Source organism: Heteronotia binoei, chromosome 5 (genome assembly GCF_032191835.1).
Source record: "Heteronotia binoei isolate CCM8104 ecotype False Entrance Well chromosome 5, APGP_CSIRO_Hbin_v1, whole genome shotgun sequence".
NCBI classification, from domain to species: Eukaryota; Metazoa; Chordata; class Lepidosauria; order Squamata; family Gekkonidae; genus Heteronotia; species Heteronotia binoei.
This window is the reverse complement of record NC_083227.1, coordinates 90,608,959-90,628,170: the sequence shown is the minus strand read 5'-3', so window position 1 is coordinate 90,628,170 and position 19,212 is coordinate 90,608,959. Positions and strand designations below refer to the sequence as shown.

The 19,212-nt window shown below is 42.3% G+C and overlaps 1 protein-coding gene across 3 annotated transcripts in view; it reads right to left on the bottom strand.

Moving 5' to 3' along the window:
- Positions 1 to 19,212, bottom strand: part of FGD3 (FYVE, RhoGEF and PH domain containing 3) — a 189,235-nt gene that overhangs the window by 150,428 nt on the left and 19,595 nt on the right. For 2 of the 3 annotated variants that reach the window (XM_060239797.1, XM_060239799.1), the window contains exon 1: positions 12,196 to 12,301. The exons of the other annotated variant lie outside the window; for it this stretch is intronic. In XM_060239797.1, coding sequence (XP_060095780.1) covers positions 12,196 to 12,286 — 91 coding nt within the window. In that variant the 5' untranslated portion in view covers positions 12,287 to 12,301. Of the gene's footprint in view, positions 1 to 12,195; positions 12,302 to 19,212 lie in introns of those variants that run through there. 3 annotated transcript variants of the gene reach the window in all.

Sequence of the window (19,212 nt, the reverse complement as noted above, 5' to 3'; positions counted from 1 at the left end):
GCTCCATTGGGCGCATATAATCCTAGTAACAATGGGTTTTTTGCCTCCATCATCACTTCCACTGCAATATATCTTCCATCTTTATCTTTAAATATCAATTTTGGTTCTAGTTGTTCTTTAATATAAAAGACCACCCCTCTTTTCTTTTGTTCCGCCAATGAAAAAAATTCCAATCCCAAATGTTTATTCCACAAAAATTTATAATCCTTTTGTTGTATATGAACTTCCTGTAGACAAATTATATTACATTTTTGTTTTTTAATCCAATGAAATGTTGCTTTTCCTTTTTGTGGTGAATTTAGTCCATTTATATTCCAAGATAGTAACTTGTACTCCATTATGGTGCAGAGTCTTTATTCTCTTCAAAAAAGCTATACATCTCTTGTTCATTCCTTATTGTAACCCTTCTTCCACGTTGTTCAAAGCCCAGACCTTCGGGTAATATCCATCTGTATCTTGTGCCATCTGAACACAGCTTCTCTGTTAGTCTCTTATTTTTCTTCTTGTCATTAATAACTTGTCTTGGTAACTCTTTCATTATTTTGACTCTACTCCCTTCTATTGCCCAGGTTTTTTGAAAACTTTTGTTTAGAATTTTTCCTGCCATGTCCTTGGACCTTAGTCTTATAACAATGTCTCTTGGTAGGCCTTTGTCTTTTGCATATGCTGAGTTAACTCTGTAGACACTATCCAACATATTTCTAAATTTTTCAGGATCTTCCTCTAAATAGTCAGCAATGATTTTCACCATATAATCCATTAAATCCGTCTCCTCCCCTTCCAGTAGTCCTCTCAGACGCACTTGGGTTTCCATTAATCTGCAGTCATGGATTGTAACCTTCTCTTGGAGTTTTAGCAGGGTGGAAGCATGTATATCCACTTTCTCTTCAACCTCCTTGACCCTGTTTTTAACCATACCTAGTTCATCTTTAAAATCTTCAACTTCTTTTTTAAGATCTCCAATATCTTTTTAAAGATCTTTTTAAAGAGCTGTTATCATTTTCTCCACACCCTTCATAATCCTGGCTTCCATGGTATCAAATTGGCTTTGCATTTTATCCAAAGAGTGAGACCTTGCACGAGTTAATCTTCCTTCTGACATAACCCCCCCCCCAAAAAAAAACTCAAAAGGTCTCCAAATCTAAATTCGGCACCAAGTCCGATAGCTTAGAACTTGCTGTTTAAAATAAGACTAATTTCGTTTTTCTCCTACCTTCCTGGGCTGAGATATTGATTTTTAACAAATTTGGCAATTTTCTCTCTTTCAAAATGGCGATCGTATTTTCTCTATGGTTAAAAATTCCTAGCAATGACCTCCTTCTTGGTCTTGGTCTTCTCTCCTTCCTGGTTCACGTTCTCCAGCTATCGCGATTTTTGCAAACCTTGTTACATTGGCTATCAGAACACCATCAGCTTTCACTTCCTGGGTCACAATGCTCAGCTCTCATTCTCCAAATATCGCAGTCTTTGAATGCTTGTTATGTTGATTGCAAGTACAGAGCGAAAACACAGAAGCCTACGTCACTGACCACGGGTATTCATAACAATTTCCTTCTTTTCCAAATTCTATTAAAGCTTTTAAATTAACAGAGTCCAAATTAAACAGTCTCTTCTCTCCCTCTTATTTCGTCCCTGCTCAGGCTTTTTACAGCTTCTACTATTATTTAGATTAGCTTAGAAATGTCCCGAAGTGGAGATAAAGATCAAAGTACCTTAGCAGCTATGTTCTTTCACCTTCGGTCTTCCTGTTCTTTTAAATGCATATCAGTCCCAAAAGAGAATGAGATCCAAACATGCTTAAGCCAATTGAATGGCTCTTAATCCTTTGTAGATGTTGAATGACGCTCCCCTTCCTTGCCGGCTCTGCAAAGCCTCAAAAAGACAACCTTCGTTGTAAATTTTAAGCTGAGGTCTGAGATTTAAACTGAGATTCTGGCGTCATCTTGGTCAAATCTCTAACTGAGAAATGTGGGCAGAGAACCCCAAAAAGGTTCTTTACTACCCTGAACAAAGGATTAAGTTCCCCCCTTATTCAGAGGGCTGCAGCTCTGTTGAAAACTCAGACCGGAAGCCTCATAATCGTTTCAGTCCTGATCAAGTATCAGATGCATTTCTCTTACAGGTATATCCAACTTTTATTCAGACCGTATTGTAATAAAATAATGTTCTCATTATAGCTTGTTTTATTGTAAGCCAAATCTGTTTGAAATATCTATGTTTAATCCAATTTTAAGTCATTGAGGATGTCTTAAGTTTGTTCTCTGTCTTTTTGAAGCCTCATTTGAGGGGAAGGGGGGATATCCTCCTCTTCCCCTTTTTTGAACAGTCCCAATTGATATTATGGTAGAAAATCCATTAGTCGGTAGTATTAGAAAATAGACTTACTTGCATGGTAGTATTTCAATGATTAAGGTAGAAGAATGATGTACTAGAAGCTTGTTAGAAGAAAAAAGCAGTCAGGCATTCATCTCTAGCTGCCGTCATGGTGACTGTGGCGGTGGAGCATCGGAGCGGACAGGAGGAACAGAGACTAGCCGCCACTGTTTCCCTGGCTCCTGTAAAGCCCCTTGCTGTCAGGAGACCCCTCCAGCATCTCCTTCGAGATGACAGAGCTGTGGTACTCCTCCTACTGCCCGGTTCAGGGGGCCGCTGAAGGCGAGCTCAGCGGATCCCACCGAACTCGAAATGCCAAAACCCAGAAGTCAAAGAAGTATTATGTAGTTTGCTCTGAGAGGGCAACTAGATGGAAAAGCAAAAAATTGTCTCAGCAGTAGTCCTTCAACAGCTTGAGATACCCTATTTGTAATATAGATACAGTAATGATGAGTTTCACAGAGTTGAGATAGTAAACAGAGGTTTTCTTACTTTTCTGTTTTCTTTTTAAAAACTGAAGAACTGTTATGACCCTTTGCTTACTGAGTGTATGAACAACTGTCTCTTATGTCAGACATCCATGACTACAATTTATTTAGTATATAGCTGTTAATCTGTCGGTTTGCATCTAGTGCAACAATCTTTCAAGGTCCATGCAAGGATCCACAATATTCCTGGCCCTCCCCTCACCCCAGAAGACATTTTCAGTCTTGAAAAAGCTTATTCCCAGAGTCAGTAAACCCAAATTCCCATGGTCACCAAAGCTTATTCCCAGGGTCACTCAAGCCAAGAGGGATTGAAGGTGGGGGGGGAGGTAAGGGATGAAACTGCTCCCTCTGCCTCTTATGTAAAAAGAGGCAGAAGAGAGTGATTTTGCCCATTTTCCAGTCCCCACTGCAGCCTCCCAAACCACATAGCTCAGGGGTGTCAAACATGCAGCCCACAGGCTGTATCCAACACCTGGAGGGCTCCTGTCAGGTCAAAGAGCAGCTTACTGTCATCTGCTTCCTTCTCCCTCTCTCTTGCTTTCTTCTGCATTGCAGCTTGCTTTACCAGGCTTGCTCAACTGCACAGAAGCTACAGAGAGACCTCTATTTTCTCCATTGGCTGAGACTTCTTCCTTGGGGAGGAAGGGGGAGAGGAAGAGCTTGCTTTGCCAGGCTATCTCAATTGCTCAGCAGAGTTACTGACCCAAGCTTCACTTCTACTGGCTGAGGCTCCTCCCCCTCCTTGTCCCCTGGGGATGGAGGACATCCTTTGACCAGTTCCTTCTATTGCATGGGAGAGATACAAAAGTTATATATAAGGTATGAACTTTTTACCTTGCTACAGGAGAGAGAGTTAGTTAGTTAGTTAGTTAGTTAGTTAGTTAGTGGCTCATTATACCAGGGCTCTCCTAGGTGCAACTGGGTTTACCTCCCCCTTTTCACTATATTCATGTCTTCATGATTCAATCTTTCCAAGCAGGAAAGCAATGTGAACTGTTTAGATGAGGTAATAACAAGTCAGTGAGGCAGATTAGACTGAGAGTGTGTGTCCAGACCAAAAATTTCCTTTGCAGACTGGGGATTTTGAACTTCCAGATAGTAGGCTGATACTGACCACTATACATGTCTGTCTCTCTATTCTTGCACTACCACAGAGCAGTTGTGGTTATTTTTCTGGGGAGGACTATAGTTTTGTAGACAAACACAAACACACACTGTTACAGGTTTTCCTTGGACATCCACCTTGGACCCATTCCAGTCTGGCTTTCGCCCAGGCCATGGCACGGAGACTGTCCTAGTTGCTCTCATAGATGACTTAAAATGGCATCTGGATCAAGGTACTTCTTGATCTGTAAGCAGCATTTGACACGGTCGATTACGACCTTATGACCCACCACTTTGCCATTGCCAGAGTTCGAGGGTGGCCTTGCAATGGTATTCCTCCTTTCTCCGGGGACGGGGACAAAGGGCAGTGCTTGGCGAGCAGACTTCCTTGCGGCATCCACTTAAGAACATAAGAGAAGCCATGTTGGATCAGGCCAATGGCCCATCCAGTCCAACACTCTGTGTCACACAGTGGCCAAAAAATTTATATATATATATACACACACACATTGTGGCTAATAGCCACTGATGGACACTTATATCACTTATATGTGGAGTGCCACAGGGAGCCATTCTCTGGCCAATTTTATTTAACATCTATATGCGCCCCCTTTCCCAGGTTTTGGGCTGGGTTGCCACCAGTACGCTGATGACACCCAGCTCTATCTGTTGATGAGTGGCCGGCCAGTCCCTGCCCCTGACCAGTTGTCCAAGGCATTGGGAGCCATAGCTGGGTGGTTACAACAGAGCCAGTTGAAGCTGAATCCAGCTAAGATGGAGATCCTGCACCTGAGTCAGGGTGGGGTGGGTACGGGCATTGAGCTCCCAACTTTGGATGGTGCCACACTGGTGCCAACCCAAAAGGTGAGGAGCTTGGGAGTGATCTTGGATGCTTCCCTTTCCATGGAGGCCCAGATCACGATGGTTGCCAGGTCTGCCTTTTGTTATCTTCGGCAGATCAGGCAGCTAGCATCATATCTATCCCCCCCGGGATCTGGCTACAGTGATCCATGCAATGGTCACTTCCAGACTAGACTACTGTAACTCACCCTACGCTGGCTTACCCTTGAGACTGATCTGGAAACTGCAGCGGATGCAGAATGCGGCGGCTCGCCTGCTGACTGCACCACCTTTACAGGTGGGCATTCAGCTGGTGCTCTGCAGTCTGCACTGGCTGCCCATCGAGTACCGGATCTGCTTCAAGGTTCTAGTGCTAACATTTAAAGCCTTACGCAGCCTCGAACCAACATACCTGCGGGACCGTCTCTTTTCATATATGCCCAGGAGGTCATTATGTTCGGCCTCCCAACATCTGTTGGCCGTCCCCGGCCCAAGAGACGCCCGCCTCACCTCAACTACGACCAGGGCTTTTTCAGTCCTGGCCCCAACCTGGTGGAATCAGCTCCCTATTGAGATCTGGGCCCTACTTGGCTTATTAGCCTTCCGCAGAGCCTGTAAAACGGAGCTGTTCTGCCAGGCTTTTAACTGAGGCTGTGGGCATTTATTCTTGATCTGGTTGGCCTCCCCGGCCAGCATTGTCATCTGTGCTAGGAACTGGAATAAAACTGCCATCCCTATGAGATATCATGATGTGAGATGGCTAGGCTGGGCAATATGTGATGTCATGGTAATCTGAGTGCTGTTGAGTTGTCTGTTTTAAAATGTTTTTATTGTATTTTATTGTTTTATTATATGTTGTACTCTGCCCTGAGCCCTACGGGGAATGGGCGGAATAGAAATTTACTAAAATAAATTAAATAAATAAATGGTGCCTTCACATGTTCTTGACCAGTACACATGAAGCAACTACATACAAAAGCTCACAATGCCCAGCCATTTCATGTTTTCCTCTGGGTCCTAGGCTCAAAGCACTGACCATGAGATTTCTATAATGAATGTTACTAAAGTAAAAGTAGGTTTGCAACTTACACACCTGAACAACACTTGAACAGCATACTCAAGATTGCTACAACACAGACATTGTCTCCAGTTTTTGAAGCAATAATTCAAAGCAAGAGGTGTCAGTTATCGGAGACTGTTAAACAAAATATTGCAAGAATGCTAATCTTTTAAGCATGTTTTAAGTTTAAAAAAAAACTGTTGTGTTTGTTTGTGCCTTTTATCTCCAGTATCTGGCATTACGTTTTATGACACACATGGCCCTGCCCAAAAAGGTCTCATTATGTCACATCCGATCTCATAACAAATGAGTTCAACACCCCTGATGTAGCTATTTATTTAACTTCATTTTATTATGAACCCAGATCAGCCAGCAATAACATAATCAAGACAGCAACACATAAGAGGAACCATGTCTAAATACAGTAAGAAAACAGAACCCATAACCTCATTATAAAGTAACTTCCATGTTATGTGCACTATTTCATTAAAAAGATTTAAGTAGGTGATTCCTTATTAAACAAGCCAAAGCACAAAATCTGGCCACTTTAAAGGACAACTGGATGGAATTGGGATGATTTATAAGGAACCAATGTCCTTATAAAATAAACTGAATAGAAACCATTTAACTGTTCCAACCACATTCAACTGACAAGGACAGACAAGCTGAGAATAGGGGGTACATGCATATCTCCCCACCAGAAGAGTTGAAGGTAAGACATTAAAGAAGGCCAAAGTGAAGGCTCTTTGATATTTAGTGAATTCTAAAGCATAAAGGTATTCTGCCAGGACAAAATTTTGCTGTGGTTCCCTGATGCCAGATAAGTTTGAGTTTATGCTCTTATTAACTTGGAAGGCTGCATCCCAAATTTGCTTTTCGTTTGGTCCCCAAAGTTAAAGATGCTGTAGCATTGTGGGACTACATCCATAAAGTTGCAACTTCTCCTTAGCAGCATTCATCCATCCTCGACAGAAACTGTCAGTAAAAAATTAGTGAGGTTAATCGGACTGAAATTCAGCCAAAGCCAAAAGCATATAGCTTGAAACCAGTCACATGCTTCAAGAGAATCAACCCTGGATCTGCTCTAAGAAAGGCATTAGGAACGCATGGCACACCAAATAGGGATCTAAGAAATTTAGTTTGTATAGCTTCCAGGGAATGAAAATCTTCACAAAGTCATCTGTGAGCCATATCATGAGCTGAGGAATTTTGCCCTGGAAGACTTTAATCACATGTGGTACATGAGCTTCCTTTTTAAAAAAATAAAAAAATAAAAACCTCAAGGTAGCTGATCCCACTCTTCAGCCCACTCCCAGTAAGTGGGCCATCTGCGCTCTCAATGAAATGGTTGACTGGCAAAGCTGTTACTCCACATGGGTCCTGTGATGCCTGCATTAAACTTTCCTGAGATCAGAAGTAGCTGCTGGGGGTAGGGGAGAGCCGGAAAGACCTGTGGCTATTAATGCTTTCCACTGATGGATTGTGGTATAAAACTCTTTGTCTGGGGCATCAGAAACACCAGTTCAAATCCTCTCTCTGCCATGAAGCTCATTAGCTGATCCTGGCCCAGTCTCTCTTGCTCAGCCTAACTTATTTCACAGTAAGAGATAGGGAGAGGAAATGACGTATGCCATCCTACGATAACATTTTTGTAACCATACTATATGGTAGTGTCATGAATGCAAGTTTTTGCAGTAATTGTGTATGCTTCTTGTGCCAGTCATTTTCAAACTGTATACCAGGAAAAATCTAAAGCTGCATTCAGACAAACTGGTATTTTTGTTGTTCAGTCACACAGTTAAGCCCAACTCTTTGCAACCCCATGGACAAAGTCACACCAGGCCCTCCTGTCTTCCACCATCTTCCGAAGTCTGCTCAAATTCGTGTTTGTTACATCAGTAATGCTGTCCAGCCATCTCATCTTTTGCCATACCCTTCTTCTTTTGCCTTCTGTCTTTCCCAGCATCAGGATCTTCTCCAGGGAGTGCTCCCTTCTCATTTGGTGGCCAAAGTATTTGAGCTTCTGCTTCAGCATCTGACCTTCCCAGGAACAGTCTGGGTTGATTTCCCTTAGGACTGACTGATTAGATCTTCTTGAAGTCCAAGGGACTCTCAAGATTCTTCTCCAGCACCATAGTTCAAAAGCATCTACTCTTCTGCGCTCAGCCTTCCTTATAGTCCAGCTCTCACAGCCATACATTACTACTGGGAATACCATCAGTTTGACTATACGGACTTTTGGTGGCAGGGTAATGTCTCTACTTTTTATTATGCTGCCCAGGTTCACCATAGCTGTCCTCCCAAGAAGCAAACGTCTTTTAATTTCATTGCCACAGTCACCATCTGCAGTGATCTTGGATCCCAGAAATGTGAAGTCTGTCACTACTTCCATGTCTTCCCCTTCTATTTGCCAAGGTGTAATGGGGCCGGATGCCATGATCTTAGTTTTTTGAATTTGAGTTTCAAGCCTACTTTTGTGCTCTCCTCTTTCACCCTCATCAAGAGGTTCTTTAGGTCCTCCTCACTTTCTGCCATTAAAGTGGCGTCATCTGCATATCTGAAGTTGTTGATGTTTTTTCCGGCAATCTTAATTCCGGCTTCTGCTTCATCCAGGCCAGCATTCCGCATGATGTACTCTGCATATAAATTAAATAAGCAGGGTGACAATATACATCCTTGTCGAACTCCTTTTCCTATTCTAAACCAATCAGTTGTTTCATATCCTGCTCTGACAGTTGCTTCTTGACCCTTATACAGATTTCTCAGGAGACATGTGAGGTGGTCTGGTACTCCCATCTGTATAAGGACTTGCCACAGTTGGCTGTGATCCACACAATCAAAGGCTTTAGTGTAGTCAATGAAACAGAAATAGGCGTTTTTCTGATACTCCCGTGCTTTCTCCATAATCCAGCAAACGTTGGCAATTTGATCTCTAGTTCCGCTACCTCTCCGAAACTGGCATAGGGAACATAAAAAGAGGACTGCCAGCCCTTGACAAAAATGCAGGTTGTTCACCGCACTTGCATGCTTCCAACTTCCGCCTCTTCCTATTTGCATAGCTGGGCTGAAAGCTTCCTGGATCAATCAATCTCCAGTCATGTGATCTGAATACAGGTGCCTGAATGAACTGGATTTTACAAACTGCCCACAAACCATGATTCTTCACTGGAATTACACCACAGTCTAGAATCCTGCTTGCAAAAATATGTAATATTTCATTGAAATCTGCCTCCGTTCCTGAGGACTGGAAGGTAGCAAATGTCACCACCATCTTTAAAAAGGGTTCCAGAGGAGATCCGGGAAATTACAGGCCAGTCAGTCTGACTTCAACATCGGGAAAGTTGGTAGAAACCATTATCAAAGACAGAATGAGTAGGCACATTGATGAACACAAGTTATTGAGGAAGACTCAGCATGGGTTCTGTAAGGGAAGATCTTGTCTCACTAATCTGTTAGAGTTCTTTGAGGAGGTGAACAAACATGTGGACAAAGGGGACCCAACAGATGTTGTTTACCTTGATTTCCAGAAAGCTTTTTATAAAGTTCCTCATCAAAGGCTCCTTAGTAAGCTCGAGAGTCATGGAGTAAAAGGAGAAGTCCTCTTGTGGATCAAAAACTGGCTAATTAATAGGAAACGGAGAGTGAGTATAAATGGGCAATTTTCATAGTGGAAGACGGTAAGCAGCGGGGTGCCACAGGGTTCAGTACTGGGTCCCATGCTCTTTAACATGTTCATTAATGATTTGGAGTTGGGAGTAAGCAGTGAAGTGGCTAAGTTTGCAGATGACATTAAATTGTTCAGGGTGGTGAGAATCAGAGAGGATTGTGAGGCACTCCAAAGGGATCTGTTGAGGCTGAGTGAGTGGGCGTCAACATGGCAGATGAGTTTCAATGTGGCCAAGTGCAAAGTAATGCACATTGGGGCCAAAAATACCAGCAACAAATACAAGTTGATGGGGTGTGAAATGGCAGAGACTGACCAAGAGAGAGATCTTGGGGTTGTGGTAGATAACTCACTGAAAATGTCAAGACAGTGTGCAATTGCAATTAAAAAAAGGCCAACACCATGCTGGGAATTATTAGAAAGCGAACTGAAAACAAATCAGCCAGTATCATAATGCCCCTGTATAAATCGATGGTGCAGTCTCATTTGGAATGCTCTGTACAATTCTGGACACCACACCTCAAAAAGGATATTATAGCATTGGAAAAAGTCCAGAAAAGGGCAACTAGAATGATTAAAGGTTTGGAACACTTTCCCTATGAAGAAAGGTTAAAACGCTTGGGGCTCTTTAGTTTGGAGAAACGTTGACTGCAGGGTGACATGATAGAGGTTTACAAGATTAAGCATGGGATGGAGAAAGTTGAGAAAGAAGTACTTTTCTCTCTTTCTCACAATACAAGAACTTGCGGGCATTCAATGAAATTGCTGAGCATTCAGGCTAGAACAGATAAAAGGAAGTACTTCTTCACCCAAAGGGTGAAGGGTGGAATTCACTGCCACTGGAGGTGGCGGCAGCTACAAGCATAGCCAGCTTCAAAAGGGGGTTGGATAAGCATATGGAGCAGAGGTCCATTAGTGGCTATTAGCCACAGCGTATTGTTGGAACTCTCTGTCAGGGGCAGTGATGCTCTGCTTGGTGCTTGGGAAGGGCAAAGTGGCAGGGCTTCTAGCCCCAATTGTGAACCTCCTAATGGCACTTGGGGGTTTTTTGTTTGTTTTTGGTTTTGGCCACTGTGTGACATAGAGTGTTGGACTGGATGGGCCATTGGCCTGATCCAACATGGTTTCTCTTATGTTCAGGTAATAAACGAACACCAATTCACCCAGCTGCCTGGATTCAGATGTTACAGGAAATTGGGACTTGGTCAAACAAAAACGTTTTCAATCCAGCTCTTTGCACAAGAGGTGGGGGGAGCAAGAAGAAGATTTACACTCTGCCCTTCACTCAGAGTCTCAGAGTGGCTTGCAATCTCCTTCCCGTCCCCACAACACTGTGAGGCAGTGAAGCTGAGAGAGCTCTTTCGAGGACTGCTCTTGAGATAACTGCTCTTTTGAGAACTGAGACTAATCCAAGGTCACTCAGCAGGTGCTTGTGAAGGAGTGGAGAATCAAACCCAGTTCTCTCAGATTAGCTTCCCTACATTTAGCCACTACACTGAACTGGCTTTGCACAACAGTAGTGCATGAGCATAACAAAAAAGCTGTGGTCATGTCCAACGCCAACAAACATCTGTTTTATCTCAGTTTATTGCAACATCTGATACAGCTTATGCTTCCCACTAGAACAATCTTTATTTTGTGCAGCTTTGGAAAAGTGTTGGGTGTGTGCTAGGGAACAGTTGGTTTGTACAAAGACAACAGTGAGGCCTACTAACCAATGCCTTGCGCAGAGCCTGTATCCTGAAACATAGTTCTTAATCTTCAGAACCTGAAGAGGTTTATTGGCAGACAATTCAATGTGGGAAGCATTCCCTGTAAGTAAAATATATGAAAATCATGGGGTTTAAGTGTACAAAGCACATACACTCAAAAAATACTTCGTCAGGTGACTGATAAGCCAAACATTTAATGGACCCAACCAACAAAAAGCATCTGATGTCCCCCTACTGCTAATGTCAGTTAAAGCAGCATGCTCCTGCAAATTCCAAACACAGCAACTACTGTCACATCCTGCTGGGAGAAAAGTTCTATTTCCCCTTAACCCTGTCTGAAAAGAAGGAATTTTAATATGAGGTAGAAACTTTAGAACCTGTGTTTAAGGATTAAAATACATGGCAAGAACATTTATACAGACATTCACAAAATTCCGTCTTAGCCAATTTTTAATAGACGCAGAAAAATTCATAGACTTCAAGCAAGAGAAAAATGGAAGATTAACACAAGTTGAAATCTAAACAGAAGAAATGCCTCTCTCTTCTCTGCATGCATTATCTAATGTCTTACTTTTCTTGGCTGCCTCAGTGCCTAGAGCAACTCTTGCCAACCCTAAAGTAAGTCAAATTGGCAGTGAAAAAAAAATCCCCCCCAAAATTAACAATTAGGAATTTCCTGCAGAGCATCAGCTGGCAGTAGATGATGATTATCAAAGATGACAGACAGGTTTTTCATCTGGCAAGCTGACCAAATCACTGCAGGAGCCAAAGCAAACCTCTCTTCCACCTGAACTCCCTAAAAATACTGCAGCAAGCAGGACTAGCAAGTGCACTGAGTACAAATGAGTCTGGTTTAATAACAACACTAAAAAGCAGTGTAGTAAAACAGGAATTCCCTTAGCCCTTTACCCCAAAGTCACTGAATATCCTACTGTCTTCCCATGACATTCCTACCAGCCAAAGTTTTATGGATCAGTTGGCAAAAAGGAAAAAATCCTGTTGGTATTCCAAACTGAAGAAATACAACAAAGCTGCAATTTTCCATCAAGATTCTCTTATGAGCAATGCTAAGTTACATTTTCACATTGCCGAACATAAGCTCTTCCATACCCAGAATAGTTGATTGTTAGCAGAACTGCACTCTCTTGTTAACTTCACTCTGTGAAAAAGTGAGCCTCTGATCTTCATACACATTTTTTAAAAAAGTTTGCTACTATCTTTTTTCCAAGTGGAACACCTGGGTGTAGGCACACCAAAAAATACAGCACTTTATCATTTCCTGTCTTAAAAAATAAACCCAAATTCCACTATACAGTTATATTGCGAGGGCCACATCAAGGCAATAATTAAAGACCAAGTGGAAAAAAAGAACTGCAAAACAGGTTCACTATCCTGCTTTTCCTAACTTAACAGTACGTAGTTAAAGAAAAATGATTAACTATTCCTTGTTCTTTAAGAAAACGGAAAGCAGCGGAGCCAGTACACTGCTGACTTTTCAGAAAATTAGCGTTTCTGAATATCTCAAAGTTGCTCATTAACTCCTGCAACTCTACAAAAAAAATGAGAGCAAGAGCTTCTCAAGAAGAAAATCCCACTAGAGTGTATAAGTTGTTCTTCTCCTGCCCACTACCACACCCCATTTCCCCTTTTAAAATGCTTCTAACAAAACCAGCAAACTATTTTTGAATGAGAAATTTAATTCAGCAGTTTGCAGTTAACTAACAGACTGCACAGAACCTCTTTTAATTTTAATTATATCTAACCATTTTTTTAAAAAAAAACTGACCCAAGGAGACAGTAGAACTATTATGCATGCAGATGTTTCTTGACCCCCTTGTAAGTGATGAGAAACTTTATCTATGTATGAGGATATTTTCAGTTCAGTGTCCCTGATTTTTTCCTTCTCACAAGAAAGAGGCCAGAGAGTAAAGTGTGGTGTTATAATAAGTGTTTATGTCTAATACTGTTAAGGCTAAGTGCAGCCTTATGGCCTCACTACAAGAACTGTTCTCTCTTGATGTATTTATACACTACATTAACCTGCCTCTGAAAAGAACTTTTATGAACTCTGAGGAACTGCCCACAAATTAATGTTGTCGTTGTTTAAAAAAACAGACCCTGAAATATCATTGCTAACTTTATATTTTAGTAGTTCTTCAATTCCTCCATATCTGATTTTCAGATATCAGTAAACAGAAACAGACAATATGTTTGTCTAGAGCTTCATAGACCATCTTCTAGTCAGTTACAGGAGCAGAACTGAAGGTCACTCTCAGGCAATCTCTGAATGACCATTCTGTGAGAACTCAGACCTACAGCAGATCCTGAGCCTGATGAATGGCAGGGAGAACTAAATTGAGATCCAGTGTGGTGCAACAGTCAGAGTATTGGACTAGGATCTGGGAGATCCAGCTTCTGAATCCCCACTCTGCCATGGAAGCTTGCTGGGTGACCATGGGCCAGTCACACCTTGCAAAATTGCTGCCAGGATAAAATGGAGGAAAGAACAATGTAGGCAGCTTTGGATTCCCATGAGGGAGAATGGCAGAATATAAATGAAGTCAATAAATAAATAAGTCTATCTGGACAACCATATCCAGTGTAAGTGGCAACAATTTGAGCAGCCCGCCAGGCTATCAAGGTCAGAACAGGTTGTGCTATAAAGACCCCTTGTAAGAAGCTTCCAGGTGAGATTAATTTCTGTTGCCACCATTCCTTGTCTTGTGTGTTCTTTGCGTCCCTTAATCTTTCCTTTTTCTTGTCATTGCACCCAGGTTGGTGCTGCTTCCTGGGCCTCACCTTTGACAGAAACAACTCATAATGCCTGGAGACAAGCTTTTAATTCAGCAGGAGCTCAAAGAAGCGCAGCTCCTGAACTTTTCTGACAGCTCCTCCTACCTACCTTGTCCATTGAACAGTAGGTGCAGCTGCATAACAATCCTTGGATTAAAAGAGCGGGCAGCCAGTCAGCCACCAGGAGTTTTGCCACACACCCAGTAGCCCTCATTAACCCCTGGAGAAGCCCACAACACCCTTTTTTGGGGTGGCAGGTGGCTTGCTGGCCTTTTGACAGTGGGGCGGGCCACCGAGGATACCCCCAGGTGAGCAAGGCCTAGGTTGCTTTTGGCTGGTGGGGGGATGACATATGCTAATGAGTTATGCTAATGAGCTCCACCACCTATTTTTCTACAAAACAACCCCTGCTTGGAGAATCCAGTAACTACAAAAATATTTAACTTGTTCCCTCCCTTTGCTATGTAAACAAAGTGAAAACAAACGGTCAGAGGGAAAAGTTGTTAACCTATGGCCAGGAGCTTTGGAAGCAAAATTACTGATCACAGGCCAGAGAGGCAAGGGGGCACAGGTTTACCATACTGAATTGCTTCACTGCTATAACTTTAACAAAGGTTTAGAAGGCAAAATTCCTCCAGGCAGAGCTTCTCCCATATCTGCAATGCTAGAATGAGACAAGCAACACCAGGCAAATGTCTGGTTTCCATGCAATTCTTACTAGTGCAGCTCTGGACTTGGAATTCCTAAGGAGGCAATGTCGTCTAACAAACACTGAAGAGGCAAGTTGAAGGAAGACCAGAAGAGCCATGGACCAGGCTGCTTTATGTCCCTGCATTAGCACATGACACCTTAATGGCAGCACAGACTTTCTTCTCCATCAGTCCCTTCCAAGGCAAAAATTCTGTGCTTGGAGAGGCACAGATACCAACAAAGACTGGCAAGGTAGGAGGAATCCTTGCTTTGGTAAGATCTTGCCTTGCCTTCCTTTTTTCTGAGCTATAGTTCATGGAGAGGCAAAGGGCCTCAACATTCCTTACTTTGAATCAGACAATTTATCAAGCAGACCTGTATGGTCAACAGATTTATATTGTATGCCAGCTGTATCACTGTATTAGACACCCTTTTCATTATTTTCCAATCCACAGCAAGCACATAATGGAAAGTATTGTCTATTCCAGTAGTTCAGATAAGGTTTTATCTCTCTCTGTCCCCTGCTAATCTATTTAAGTGTGACCTCTCCTTGCTGTCTGGCACCAGAACAAGCAGACCGAAACCCATAGAGAAAATGTATTAATCCTGTAGGAAATCTCTTTTGACATCCAACACAGCAGAATAAGGGAAAAAACAACAAAACTACATTTTGCTTAATATAACAAACGGAAGTGCTGGTCATGTTTCTGCACTTTAAAATAATGTTATAAAGGTTACACAGATATCAGGCCTTGTGTGTCAGTAGATATGGAAAAGCATTCACTGTGAGCAATTTCATCAGACTTAAACAGGCTTCTGGAGGTTTTCACTTTTCAAGTTCTCTGATTTTACAGAAATTTAACTTCACATATCCCAACATTTCAAAGCTTGGGTCAAATAGCCCCCAGGTTTTTATTGACTAAGGACAATGGTACTAATAAACAATGATAATGGGAGACAGACAGGATTCATTCGTGACAGAGAGCTTGAAGTACATGTCTATCAATTCCTTAATGCTTGTTAAGGGTCAGCATTTCCCCATCTGCCCTAGGCCAGACAATCAAGTCTCTAAAACACTAGTCTGAGTTTTCAGAATTCTGCATTAATGCTTTGTCAGACATTTAACCATGCAGATGTTATTCTATAACGATTTCTCACAAAAAAATTCTCTCTCTCGCCCCCCACACCCCCAAGACTGATACAAACTGCAATCCTTTGCAGGTTGCCCAGAAGTTCCCTGGGGCTTATTCCAATAAATAGGGTTGCTAGGTCTCCCGAGGCCACCAGTAGGGAGTGGGAAGTAGGGCTTGCAGCTTCAGGTTGGAATACTCCTGAGGATTTGGGGATGGAGCCTGGGGAGGACAGGGACCTTAGTGGGATTAAGAACATAAGAACATAAGAGAAGCCGTGTTGGATCAGGCCAATGGCCCATCCAGTCCAACACTCTGTGTCACACAGTGGCCAAAAAATTTATATATACACACACACTGTGGCTAATAGCCACTGATGGACCTCTGCTCCATATTTTTATCTAAACCCCTCTTGAAGGTGGCCATGGTTGTGGCCGCCACCACCTCCTGTGGCAGTGAATTCCAAATGTTAATCACCCTTTGGGTGAAAAAGTACTTCCTTTTATCCGTTTTAACCTGTCTGCTCAGCAATTTCATCGAATGCCCACGAGTTCTTGTATTGTGAGAAAAGGAGAAAAGTACCTCTATCTCTACTTTCTCCATCCCATGCATTATCTTGTAAACCTCTATCATGTCACCCCGCAGTCGACGTTTCTCCAAGCTAAAGAGTCCCAAGCGTTTCAACCTTTCTTCATAGGGAAAGTGCTCCAGCCCTTTAATCATTCTAGTTGCCCTTTTCTGGACTTTCTCCAATGCTATAATATCCTTTTTGAGGTGCGGCGACCAGAACTGCACACAGTACTCCAAATGAGACCGCACCATCGATTTATACAGGGGCATTATGATACTGGCTGATTTGTTTTCAATTCCCTTCCTAATAATTCCCAGCATGATGTTGGCCTTTTTTATTGCAATCGCACACTGCCTTGACATTTTCAGTGAGTTATCTACCACAACCCCAAGATCTTTCTCTTGGTCAGTCTCTGCCAGTTCACACCCAATCAACTTGTATTTGTAGCTGGGATTCTTGGCCCCAATGTGCATTACTTTGCACTTGGCCACACTGAACTGCATCTGCCATGTTGACGCCCACTCACCCAGCCTCAACAGGTCTCTTTGAAGTTCCTCACAATCCTCTCTGGTTCTCACTACCCTGAACAATTTAGTGTCATCCGCAAACTTGGCCACTTCACTGCTCACTCCCAACTCTAAATCATTTATGAACAAGTTAATGAGCATGGGACGCAGTACCGAGCCCTGCAGCACCCCACTGCTTACCGTCCTCCACTGCGAAGACTGCCCATTTATACTCACTCTCTGCTTCCTATTACTCAGCCAGTTTTTGATCCACAAGAGGACCTGTCCTTTTACTCCATGACTCTCAAGCTTTCTAAGGAGCCTTTGATGAGGAACTTTATCAAAAGCTTTCTGGAAGTCAAGGTAAACAACATCTATCGGGTCTCCTTTGTCCACATGTTAGTTCACCCCCTCAAAGAAATGTAACAGATTAGTGAGGCAAGATCTTCCCTTACAGAACCCATGCTGAGTCTTCCTCAATAACCTGTGTTCATCAATGTGCCTACTCATTCTGTCCTTGATAATGCTTTCTACCAACTTTCCCGGTATTGAAGTCAGACTGACTGGCCTGTAATTTCCTGGATCTCCTCTGGAACCCTTTTTAAAGATGGGGGTGACATTTGCTACCTTCCAGTCCTCAGGAACGGAGGCAGATTTCAATGAAAGATTACAGATTTTTGTCAAAAGATCCACAAGTTCAACTTTGAGTTCTTTCAGAACTCTCGGATGTATGCCATCCGGACACGGTGACTTATTAGTTTTTAATTTGTCTATCAGTTGTAGGACCTCCTCTTTTGTCACCTCAATCTGACTCAGGTCTTTCAACACCCCTTCCAAAATTAGTGGTTCTGGGGCGGGCAAAAAGTTCTCATCTTCCACAGTGAAGATGGAGGCAAAAAATGCATTCAGCTTCTCAGCCATTTCCCTATCCTCCTTCAGTAATCCTTTTACCCCATGGTCATCCAAGGGCCCCACTGCCTCCCTGGCTGGTTTCCTACTTCTAATATATTTGAAGAAATTGTATAGAGTTCACCCTCCAATTGTATAGGATTCATTGTATAGGATTCATTGTATAGGATTCATTGTATAGAGTTCACCCTCCAAAGCATCTATTTTCTTCAGGGGAACTGATAACTGTGGCCTGGAGATAAGCTGTAATTCCAATAAATCCCCATGTTCCACCTGAAGGGTGGCATTCCTACCAGTAAACAAGCATAGGATTGACGCCTTAATGTGTGTGAGAGGATCACAGTCTGAGTAAACACTTACTTTTAAAATATTACAGAAGGAAAGCATAATGCAGTCTGCCCGCCCTCTTTTTAGTCAAACTAACAAAGAAATCAAAAGGACAAAAAAATGTATATGTCATTTAGAAAATCAGTTTCTCCCTAAATACATTTATATGGTTGATTATATCTGTGGTTGTCAGGTTCATTTATTCTATTTGGTTGTGTACAGACAAGGAGACAGAGTGAGTGTGCACATACACATGAGGCAACAATATTGAAAAACTCACTGCAGAAAAATAAGATGAAATCCAATTCAAAGAGAAAAAGCACGACAGTCCTAAGAGCTATCATTAACAAAGGAAAATAATTCACAGCCAGTAGAAATGGAGTGCCTGGGTAATTCATGAGTTCAGAAAAGAACAGGAGCAGCCACACAGGAAACAAGTTTTTTTTAAAAAAAAAATCCCAAATGCATTTCAAGTAAAACCTTTTTTTCCCCCAAGGGAAATTGTTATTACTAAGAAGCCCAATCCCTATAAGTTTAAATTACTTTGCCAGCCAAAAATAATAAATGTATGTCGCTTTCACTAGCATATTGTGGATTAGTGACAAAACAGATGGTTAGTCCATCACTCATCACTACTATGCTGGGCCATCATCACGGCCTAACTTATGCATCACTATCCTGTACTCGTTTAGTCCCGATGATTGATTCAAGTAACACCAAGCAAGGAGGTGGGGTAGGGAATCATGTAACATGTGGCACATCTGTGGGCTGTTACTGCTGCTCATATGGTGAACCTCCTAACTTTCTTGGTGTGGCATACGGTTGCCACATGCAGAATTCCTATGTTCTAAACTTTGAACTCACACTCTGTATAGCCAACTATTATGAACAAGGCCTTCATTCCAAAGCAACAGCAGCATAAGTTAATGTTAGGAATACCTGCACAGATTTCAGTGGACTATGCTCAGTGTTTATTAGGTTATACAATATGCTAGGACTATGTGAACATTGCTATTTGTATTTAGAAGCCATAGGAATTTGACCA